This window comes from Erpetoichthys calabaricus, chromosome 5, assembly GCF_900747795.2.
Source record: "Erpetoichthys calabaricus chromosome 5, fErpCal1.3, whole genome shotgun sequence".
NCBI lineage: Eukaryota > Metazoa > Chordata > Cladistia > Polypteriformes > Polypteridae > Erpetoichthys > Erpetoichthys calabaricus.
The window spans coordinates 240,801,534-240,813,720 of record NC_041398.2 but is presented as its reverse complement, the minus strand read 5'-3'; the positions used below and the strand labels follow the sequence as shown (position 1 = coordinate 240,813,720).

Sequence of the window (12,187 nt, the reverse complement as noted above, 5' to 3'; positions counted from 1 at the left end):
TCTCTCTTTATTACAAAATATATAGTAAACCATAATGGTGTATCTGCAATATTAAATACAACTAAGCTAGATCAAAGTGTGCAATCCCTTCACCGAAACAGTACAGATTCTTAAAAGAAAACAATCTGAAAATCCATGGAAATAAATGCAATAAAACTATGTGAAGAGTAATAAATAATGTTAATAATTAACCTTGTACAATTAATGCAAGAGTTTAAAATGAACAATCCTATCAATTACATTGGTAACATGTCTTGCACAAACATTGCAAGTTGCAGTCAATGATTTGATAAGTACAGTATCTTGGAGCCATCCTGTAACACTCAGGATGGCTGCTCTGCTGCCAGCCAGAGATTTAACAAGCTACATATATGACTAAGAGCCTAATGTTATGATCCTATGCCTACACAAAAATATATCACATGCTTTTTAGCAACCTGAAAAGACATTATAATAAACAGCAAAAGAAGCCTTTATTTGGGAGGGGAGTAACTATTGACCTTTGGCTCAGACATCTATGTAATTTCTGTTAGGTATTCAGTTAAGAGTCACACTTGGGGTGACTTTTGGTCTTTAATGATCCGCTTCACCGTACTGTCAGGACAGTATTCTGCTGCCATTAAGTAGATAAAATAACACTATGCTGCAAAAAAAATCATGAATATTTCTATGCATTCTGACAATCGAATATGACTTCTTAATATTCATGAGTGGAATACAGCCTTCAACGAAAAACATAATGACATGTAAACGGGAAGCTTTAAAGCCAGGTTTAGACAATATGAAACTGGATCATTATTTAATCAAGGAATAGTGATGACAATGTGAATTGGTCATCAAACATTGACACAGACAGTGAAAAGATGCATCGGGCACTGTACAACTAAACCACCATGATATGCCTACTGAATTCAGTCGTCTGAACGTTTGCCATGGCTCAAGAAGGAAACATTATTGCTTTCAAGCAGAGAGACAAGAAAGACATTAGCCCACTAAGCACTGCTCACAACCCAGTAACTGTAGTTCCTTTTAGGAGAAATGTAGAAGTCACTAAGCCTTACACTGTGGTGCGTACACCACCACATGGGGCACCTTGATCGTGTGGATCAGGCACTCTCATTCTACCCTGTCATGCGCAAGCAACTGAAAAAATATTACAAGTGTGCAAAGAAACACCAACTATGACATCAGACTATGCATTAGTGACCGCTTCAAAACATGTCACATGAAGGATGTTTGCTAAATCTGCATCAATACAGCAGTGGTCTCTAGACATACCTTTCCCATTGTAATTATGTTGACATTTTGATATTTTCACGTTTGTTACATGTAATAAGATTTTTTTTTTTCTTCTGGTAAAAAAAAATTCACATTTTTGACTCCTCTTTCTGGAGGTTAAAAATTCACCAATTAAAATCTTTTTTTTCATTAAAAGTAATTTCAGCAAAAGTTTTGGACGACAACCTTAAAAGCTACTTTCTGATTAAAAACACAACACACAACTAAATATCTCTGATTATGCTGCCTTTTGCATAACCAAGCCTCCTTAACACTAGATCCTTTTCAGGGATATAAGGTGGGATTTACACCACTTGTTGCTCAGTATAAGATACACAAATACTTTGCACCTATCCTTAACTAATTGACTACTTCTGTGAAATATACTTTTGTGTTTCTTTTGATTAGTACTAATTAGTCAATATTCCTCAATCTCAAAACAGCAACTTATCAGGTCTAGCAATATGCAAATTGTTTCCATGGGCTAAACAGGTATATGCATATATTAGATACCATTTTTCTGCATTCTCACTTCTGCATTGCGTAACGTAAGTTTTTCAGCCTACGAAGCTCTTCATCTGGAAAGCTTTAAGAGGACTGTTAAGTCCTTACACTCAGTCTATTCTTGGACAGGCCAGGAAATCCGCTCCTTCAAGAGGCCGAACCTTCAGACTGCCTTAAAGCACATAGATCCTCCACTGTACATCACGACTGGCAACAACACACTGGGGAAAACACAATACTTCCCCCCTAACTTGGAAGCTTAATATCTAGCTATGCCACTGTGGCTGAGGAGATTGCGAACTGTCTCCAACTAGCCTCCTCTGCATTCGGCTACCTACACAAGTGTGTCTTCTGTACCCAAAATCTCTGCATGACAACCAAAGTTGTGACCTATCACACTGCATGTATATCAACACTCATTGATGAGGCCATGACTCCCTACCACAAGCAATTCTGCGCACACTAGAAGCATTCAACTTCTATCCTTGGCATTACTTGGGAGGACAGGGTTCCACACACTAAAATTCTGGAACAGTGCTCATCAACCAGCATCGAGGCCATGCTGCTCAGCCGTGTCTTCGGCTGGACTGGGCACATTATCTGCATGGATGAGTCTCAGCTTTCCCAGAAAGTCCTGTATGGTGAACTTGCCATAGGATCCCAACTCCAAGGAGGCCAGAAAAAAAAAAGCTGAAAAGACTATTCTAAGCATTCTTTCAACGCCCGCTCCATATCACATAAGCAGTTGGAGACACTTTCTGGGAATTGTGCGTTTTGGAGATGGACCGTAATTGAAGGTTTCTGTCACTTCAAACAACAGAAGACTCATCAACAAGAGGAGAGAATAGAGGCAAGACATCGTCATGGAAACCAACCTACCGCATCTGGGGGGCAATTCCTATGCCCATCATACTCTGTGGTTTGCCTCCCTTAAATTGGCCCTTTCTACCCTCTAGTGTACACACACAGGAAGGGGACTGACAGAGATGGACAGCATCATTGTTGGATTGATGAACATCCATGATGATAATGGACATAATTATATTCACTTCATTCTGATTTCATGGACGAAGCTACTCTCTCACTTCTGCATTTCATGCGTGTGATCATTTTTTTAGTGGTCAGATTTAAATAAAAAGTCTGTATTTTTAATTAACATTCACATATGACAAAAAAGGTAATGGTTGATTTCTACTGGTGTCTTTGTATTTATCCAATGTGTATTGTAAGCGGAAGGTTCCTATTAAGAAATACATACAATCCTCCACCTGTCAGGAATGCTAAATAAGAAAGAGTTCAGCATTATGTTTGCTTTTCCAAAGCTAATCCGCTGACATCTCCTCCCTTTATTTTTCAAGCCAAGTGCATTACACTACATTTTCAAATCCAACCTGCTTAATTCCTGTTAAGGTCGCAAATGCCTAAGATTCAATTCCCTGAATTCATATCTTAGACGCAAACATGAAGAGCTTTTAACCACCCTGTTAACAAGCTATGAAAACTGTGGACATGACAGGAAAAGAAAGCTTACTGCAGCACTCCTCCCAGGAAAGCTGAAAAATGAATCAGGGCCATTTTTGTGTGGCATATGCTTCAACACAGAAAGCAACTTCACAGCATGTGGAGGCTAGAGGGGAGAAAAAAAATCATTGTTAAAGAAAAATCAACTATAAAGAAAACATTTACTGAAACTCAATTTAGGATTTCCTATAAGCCAGTATTAAACTGTTAAACTATAATATATTTAAATTATATTACGATACATTAAAAAACTTGAAACCTCTAAGATCTCATATGCTATACAACTACTACTTTTCAAACACTAGAAACATGAATAAATTCAGACATTTGCAATTACTTTTCCTGACAAGACCAATTACAACTCTGTTAGTGGATTTTACAGATAAGTTAGACATAAAGAAAAATAGTTATTTACACATTGCAGGGGCCAACTGTAAGACAACTGTGTCCTGGTTAGGAAACTGTTTTTTACCCATGTAAACTCTGAGCTTCCACAACAGAAGGAATGAACAATTATGCAAACAGTGTATATGCTTTATTTAAAAAGTCACAGTAAATACAATGAGAATGGTGTGCCCACGTGAACCTCTTAAACCTTTTCAGAGGTTGCTGCCTGCAGGTCACTGGAAAATGCATTATTTTCTAATTAAGGGAGTACTAACCAAAAATTATATATATATATTTTTTTAAAATGTTACTTTTCACATGTAGATTGTAGTGATGGACAAGAAAAACGTTTAATTGCAAAATGGACAAAGTTTCTGACAACACAGAAGCCATTGTGAACAATGCGTGCCAAAAGCAAACAGTATCAAAATGCCCATGAAAAATCTCATGGTACTCACGTCACATACTCCAGATATCAACTCATCCAACTGTGTGCTCACAATGTTCAAAACACATGTATTATTATAAAAATTATTGTAACAATATTGTAAAATATTGTTAACTCCAGAAAATGAAAGAAGTTCATAAATAGGAAGTCCAATCATACAGGGTGATACTTTTAAATTAAAGACATGTCTTTCCCTCTTATTCATTGGTCAAGAGTCCTGTCTATAATTCAAAGGCATGGCTCTGTTTGAAAGGTTTTCCAGTGTGTGGACATACTTTTCATTATTTGTCTATGTTTGACATGCTCATAATTTTAGTTCTACTCAAAGTAATGGGTTGAAGATTGTTCTTGTTAGGCAGGTTTAACTTGAAAATACATGCCAGCTTTTCTTTTCATTTATGAACAAAGATGCTGCTCCTTTATGTTGCTTGATGCAAGGTTTTTTTTTTGTTTCTTCCTACTAAATATTAATATACGATGAATGGAACTGCAAAATAAGGTTCAGTTGTGCTAGTGTGCCATTTTTTAAAAGGAATGTAAAGTGCCATTTCATTTATGTTTGTTTTGTTGTAGCTGTTACTACTTTCTTACAGAAAAAAAAAAAAAAAAAAAACAGGTAAAAACCCAAAAATGTAAATCAAAGAAAAATAAAACGGTGAAAACCAAAAATCAAAAAAAAAAAAAAAGAATTTGTGAAAAAAATAAAACTGATTCCATAGGGCCCTACATTTCCTACAACTAGTTTTTCTTTGCATCCTTGTATTAGGCACAATGGATTGGAATACATGAAATCCAGGCACTAAAGAAAAACCTAAACAATAACAGGTTTACAAGTACCTTGTAAACTCCTAAAACGCTTAAAATATGTGCCACGCCACCTGAAACCAAGTCACTGAAATTTACCATAGCTATTTTATTAATTATACTGGGGGAGAGTTGTACTTGTTCTTCCTTATCCTGTCTATTTAGCATGCAAAACTGCCAAACTACAGGAACAAAACCAGGCAGTCCAAGCCTGGCACAGATCAGATTATTCCTTCTCATTTCTATTTATCTTATTGATTCCAAACAGAATGCATTTTAATGAAACGAAACTGTAGCAAATGAGATCATAATGGAAGATAATGGTTTTAAATATTTAAATACAACCAGTGACAGCACATAAATACATGTTTTAGATGTACACTTCCACTTTAATAATAAACCACAATATGCTTGACTACTTTTGATATATTGCCTGATAACTTAGCACAAGTTACCCTTTACTGGCTCATAGAACAAGCACTGGTTGAGGGTAAAGCTATTAAGGAAAATTTATTATTTTTTTTTTATTTTACAATCATATTAGAATTATCTAAAGTGGTTAGCTGAATAATAAAAATGTTATTTACCCAATGTCCTTTCTCTCCCTGTAGTTTGCTGAAAAAGAGTTTAAGCTCACGAACAGTGATACTGTAGCTTGCCAAGACTCCCAGCATATCAACAAGGAGATCTGAAACACAAATAAAAGCAACAATGACTATCAACATATCATTTATATGGCATCAGTGACAAACATTTCTGTAAACTGAGAAACTCTTGAGATATTCAGTTGTTTTATTATCATCATTGCATTTTCCATGGTTATTTTCTGCCTACAGGTACAATTAACGCATACTAGACTACCTTTTGTTTATAGATCTGAAGAAGCTGTGAATTATTATCCAAGATTTGCTTAATTCACACTTCTTCCACTGCCTTTAGAATATACAAGAAGCAAGAAAAAAAAAAGCCTAATTCAGTCTTGTTACAAATTTATAGCACTAAGGCAAAGAAATAAGACAGACTTGCAAACAAATAAATGAAAATACATATTTAATGTAAATTAAAAAAACATAAAAGTCAGACTAGCACATAAAATATTAAAAAAGAAAACAAAACTTTGCAAAGTGTTATTACACAATACAGTTTTAGTTGCATCAGTCCATATATTTAAGGTATTCCGAAAAGCCAACATAAAATATTTACCATAAACTGTGCATGTGTCTTACAAAAAACTATGTAAACTGTATAAAAAGACTGAACCAAAATTCATGCAGTTAACGATTACATAAAGCATATGAAATACAAAAGAACTAGTTATATGAAAGCACACATATTACAATTTCATGCTGATACTGTTATACTGTGCATGCATAAGGAGAGAAAAAAAAAAATCACACTTTAAAGCCAAAAAACCTTTAGCTATGACACTGTACACTGAAAGGGTTCATTGATTTACTCTGTGTGATCTTACACTTCAAATTCCAGGTTTCCAATAATTGCAGAATTTGCCTTAATAACATTTTCAGATTACAAAATATACATACTGCTGATTTTCATCTGACAACCAAAACAAATTAAGTTAATATGGCATATTTCAACCAAAAGAAAAAAAAATACCTACTCCATCCAACCAGTAGAAAGTGACACATTTTGACTTATTTTTCTGACACTCTGCAAATCATTCACATAGCAAAATGAGTTTGAAAAACCCTAAGTGAAAACATAAATTAACCAATCAATGACATGAGAACTAATGCTCACAATCTGTAGAACGAGAGACAAATGAATTTGCAAATGGAAGTGCAGCACACATCTTTCAAAATATAGACTTGGAAATCTCCAGACTTAACTGTACAACAATGCACAGCAACATCCTCGGTAATCAAAGTGGCGTAACAACAAATAAAAGAAGTAAATACAATATGTATTTATTTGAAATAAGTAAAGCAAGAGTGTGGGCGGCACAGTGGCGCAGTGGTAGCGCTGTTTCCTCGCAGTTGGGAGACCTGGGTTCGCTTCCCGGGTCCTCCCTGCGTGGAGTTTGCATGTTTCCTCCAGGCGCTACGGTTTCCTCCCACAGTCCAAAGACATGCAGGTTTAGTTGGATTGGCGATTCTAAATTGGCCCTAGTGTGTGCTTGGTGTGTGGGTGTGTTTGTGTGTGTCCTGCGGTGGGTTGGCACCCTGCCCAGGTTTGGTTCCTGCCTTGTGCCCTGTGTTGGCTGGGATTGGCTCCAGCACACACCCGTGACCCTGTGTTTGAATTCAGCGGGTTGGACAATGGATGGATGGATAAAGCAAGAGTTTCCAAAATGTAGTAAAACTGAAAACTACTTATGAAGACTTATATTAGATGCCTGGAGAATTGACTGGCAATGAAAGATATGGGCGAGAGTGTACGCACGTGTAACAACATTCTGTCTCACCCAATAATTTTTTTAATTCCACAATTAAAAACCAGTACAAGAATTAAAAAGTCAAAAAATAAAAACAGACATGATGCCACAAATCAACAGGAACCATCATACACAAGTGAATTAAGAATTTGGTATACAAAGACAAACTGCTTTCAGAAGTTTCTATCGCTCTATCAAACAAAAAAATCTTTAGGTTACTCAGAAATACATTTTTGGTAGATACCAGTTAACTGCTTCTTACTGTGTAATGTTGTTTTGAGGTGTGCTATGCTACCTTTTATGTACAACTAGCCACAGTACCTCTCAAAGACAGCTAATACAATAAAAATATTTGCTATCTTTTGCCCTAAGTGTCAGCACCTTTCTTCTGTATTTTCATGTGTCTGTGTATGTGAATATCTTCACCACAGGGCCCTCTCTTGAGCGTGTTTCCATAAAGCCTGCTTCTCAGTCTCTGCCATTATTTTTTGAGGCGCCTTTATAGGCTCCTTTCTGATTTTGCACTTTGTCATTGAAAATGACGCTCTCAGTGTGCCTCCTATGACTTTACTGCTCCTCGTGTGTTTCACACTCACATCTCTTCTTTCATTGCATTACCACATCCACATGGACCAATCACACCAAAGCCAAACTGACCAATCTGAGGAACTAGATACACAGACCTTAGTTTTTTTTATATAGCAGATTCTTTTAAAATCAAATGAAAGCATAACTTCAAGTATGCTGTGACCTATTTGAGCTACGTGTAACCAAAACACAAGTACACAAATGGATAAGACAGAAGTAGCCGTGGCCCTTTAGCATTCAGTGTCCCTTGCGAATGTGTCTGTTCTGCTTAGGGGTTACATGTTAGTATTTAAATACAATAAACAAAGTAAAAAAAAGTGCATCTAATGTGAATAAAAAGATGAACAACAAAAAGGAGCTACGCATTTAAAGCTATGGGGAAAAAAATAAATTCTTACAAATGTAGTTCATAATAGAAGGACTTTTTGGACTGAAAGTTTAACACAGACAGTGAAGAAAGTAAATTAAAAAATACACTGTATGTGAACTTGTGACATACCCACATTTTGTGACACCACACCCTGCACCAATATGGCGAAGAACAAGTGCTGTCCCATATCATTTAGCTGTCAGCACCAACTTGGAAGTAAATTATATAAGCTTAATTAGTGCTTTGGGTTGCTTTGATTTGTGGTTGAAGGACCGCCTGAACTAAAAAGGTCACAGGTTTCAGGTGTGGTTGGGGTTGCTTTATCATCATGAATTAAGTTCACTTCTAAAAATTAACAGAAACATGTTGCATTTCTAAACATTGTAGCCAATTTCAAGGATTTTCATATTTAAAAGGGCAAAGTAACACAATACTTTTCGAATATGACACTACTAATTTTGTAAATCCTGCAATTTTCAGAAACAACCAAGCACGTGCAAGATAAAGACTTCCAGGAGCAATGAACACAAATTAAGAAAACCAGAGGACAACTGTGGAACTACTTTAGATAATCATTTTAAGTTCAGAAAGAGTGTTAAATATGTACCAAGAAACACTGAACACTTTCATTCATGCTCCAGGAATTTGTTGCAAAAAACCTCTGAGGAAACATCTTTATCGACTTCTCATAGTCCATATATTAAAAAGTTAGGTTTTCGAGCATCTATAGCAGATCACTCATAACCAAGTGGTCTGATTACAAACTACTTCTTGTCAATGATGAACACATAGTTTAAACATTGGAAAGTCTATGACCAACACAGTCTGCTTGCCCAGTCAAAGTGATGAGACTGAAGAAAGAAAGAAAAGAAAAAAGCATGAAACGTTTGGTTGCTGACAGAGTCTGCTCTTGTTAAGAAAGATTTGTTCAAGTGAACCCTGCCCAGATCAAAAGAAATATCAGAGAACCTTAGATGAACAGCAGGGATGCATAAAGCTGGAAAAGGCTACCAAAGCATTTGCAAAGGTTGTTTTTTTTGTTTGGTTTCCTACTCAATTTCTTTTATGTGTACCTGAAATTTGCCAGTACATTTTACCAGTAAACTGCCAGGTCAAAGAGTATATGAGAACAAAGTCAGAGTCAAATATATAGCAAAACTCCATCCAGTAATTTCCAAGGTCATGACCTAGAAAAAGCAGCAGGAATTTACTGTTCCCAATTTCATATAAGTAGATCAAAAATATTGTCTGGGGAAGAAAAGGCAAAATGTCACAACAGCCTCAAACAGATTGAGCAGACATTCATGAAAGTGAGACAATCAGAAATTTAGGTGATGCAACCATATGAAGTTTGCAGATAACTTAATATTTTTTTTCATAAATCAACATCTCAGAACATTGTCTATTTTGGAAAATAAGTTGGATGGACTGCAAAGTAAATGAAATGCCCTCTGTTTGATTGAATGACATATTATTCAATATTCAGTTTCATCCAGAAGAGTGAAAGTTTCAGGAAGTATAAAATACAGTTGGCAGATCTGACAATGCACAAGTTGTATGTTCATAAGACAAATGGAATGGATGGAATTTCAGGGAGTGTTTTAAAAACCTGCGGCTATGAATTAGCTGACGTCTTTAAAGACATCTTCTGCTGACAGAATCTGTGGTATCTGCCTGCTTCACAAGGAAAGCAAATTATCTCTGTGCCTGAGAAAACAAAGGAAGACGGTTTGAATGACTACATAAAAATAAAAATGTACTTGCCCATATATGTATATTGTATGTAATTGTATATCTTGCATGTACTGTATTCTTATTTTGTTTGTGTGTGCCCTTGTTGGTACGTTATAATTCAGAAAAGTATAAAAAAAGAATTTCATTATACTACATATCTAGTTAGGTCCATAAATATTTGGACAGAGACAACTTTTTTCTAATTTTTGTTCTGTACATTACCACAATGAATTTTAAATGAAACAACTCCGATGCAGTTGAAGTGCAGACTTTCAGCTTTAATTCAGTGGGGTGAACAAAACGATTGCATAAAAATGTGAGGCAACTAAAGCATTTTTTGAACACAATCCCTTCATTTCAGGGGCTCAAAAGTAATTGGACAAATTAAATAACTGGAAATAAAATGTTCATTTCTAATACTTGGTTGAAAACCCTTTGCTGGCAATGACAGCCTGAAGTCTTGAACTCATGGACATCACCAGATGCTGGGTTTCCTCCATTTTAATGCTCTGCCAGGCCTTTACTGCAGCGGCTTTCAGTTGCTGTTTGTTTGTGGGCCTTTCTGTCTGAAGTTTAGTCTTCAACAAGTGAAATGCCTGCTCAATTGGGTTAAGATCAGGTTACTGACTGCCATTCAAGAATTTTCCACTTCTTTGCTTTAATAAACTCCTGGGTTGTTTTGGCTGTATGTTTTGGGTCATTGTCCATCTGTATCATGAAACGCCGCCCAATCAATTTGACTGCATTTAGCTGGATTTGAGCAGAAAGTAGGTCTTTGAACACCTCAGAATTCATTGGGCTGCTTCTGTCCTGTGTCACATCATCAATAAACACTAGTGTACCAGTGCCACTGGCAGCCATGCATGCCCAAGCCATCACACTGCCTCCACCGTGTTTTACAGATGATGTGCTATGCTTTGGATAATGAGCTGTTCCACGCCTTCTCCATACTTTTTTCTTGCCATCATTCTGGTAGAGGTTGATCTTGGTTTCATCTGTCCAAAGAATGTTTTTCCAGAACTGTGCTGGCTTTTTTAGATGTTCCAATCTAGCCTCTCTCTTCTTGAGGCTTACGAGTGGCTTGCACCTTGCAGTGCACCCTCTGTATTTACTTTCATGCAGTCTTCTCTTTATGGTAGACTTGGATATCGATACGCCTACCCCCTGGAGAATGTTGTTCACTTGGTTGGCTATTGTGAATGGTTTCTCTTCACCATGGAAATAATTCTGCGATCATCCACCACTGTTGTCTTCCATGGAGGTCCAGGTCTTTTTGCGTTGCTCAGTTCACCAGTGCTTGCTTTCTTTCTCAGGATGTACCAAACTGTAGATTTTGCCACTCGTAATATTGTAGCAGTTTCTCAGATGGGTTTTTTCTGTTTTTGCAGCTTAAGGATGACTTCTTTCACCTGCATGGAGAGCTCCTTTGTTGTCTGTTCACAGCAATATCTTCCACATGCAAGCACCACACCTCAAATCAACTCCAGGACTTTTATCTGCTTAATTGATAATGACAGAACGACGGACTTACCCACACCTGCCCATGCTTTGAGTCAATTGTCCAATTACTTTTGAGCCCCTGAAATGAAGGGATTGTGTTAAAAAAATGCTTTAATTGCCTCACATTTTTATGCAATCGTTCACCCCACTGAATTAAAGCTGAAACTCTGCACTTCAACTGCATCGGAGTTGTTTCATTTAAAATTCATTGTGGTAATGTACAGAACCAAAATTAGAAAAAAGTTCTCTCTGTCCAAATATTTATGGACCTAACTGTACATGACATAAAAACAAAACAACACACAAAGATGGTTAATGGTAACATAAAAGCACCCAGCACAGTCACTCAAATACTACTAGTGAACTACAATGTGGTATCTCTGTTAACACTAGAGGACTACAATACAATTTTCTGTATTCTTTACTTGGAGGGCAAAACAAAGTACATGTACCTAGTTTTACAATGCAGGTTTAAAAAGCAGCAGATTAATCATGAAGAAGTGCTTGTGTTTAAGTGACCCTTGAATTGTTTATTTTATTTGATATTAGGTTTTGATTGGACTTGGGAAATACATAATATGCAATAATTAAGAATAAAGGATTACTTTTTTAGTAAAAATCAGCTAATTCAGATTGGCAGCCGATCGATAAGAGCATC

General features: G+C 36.4%; 1 protein-coding gene across 3 annotated transcripts in view; it reads right to left on the bottom strand.

Annotated features, from left to right (window-relative positions):
• Positions 1-12,187, bottom strand: part of lrba (LPS responsive beige-like anchor protein) — an 830,448-nt gene that overhangs the window by 747,580 nt on the left and 70,681 nt on the right. For all 3 annotated transcript variants that reach the window (XM_051928096.1, XM_051928098.1, XM_051928097.1), the window contains exons 3-4: positions 5,530-5,630; positions 3,314-3,409 (exon numbers count right to left, since the gene is read on the bottom strand). In XM_051928096.1, coding sequence (XP_051784056.1) covers positions 3,314-3,409; positions 5,530-5,630 — 197 coding nt within the window. The remainder of the gene's footprint in view (positions 1-3,313; positions 3,410-5,529; positions 5,631-12,187) is intronic.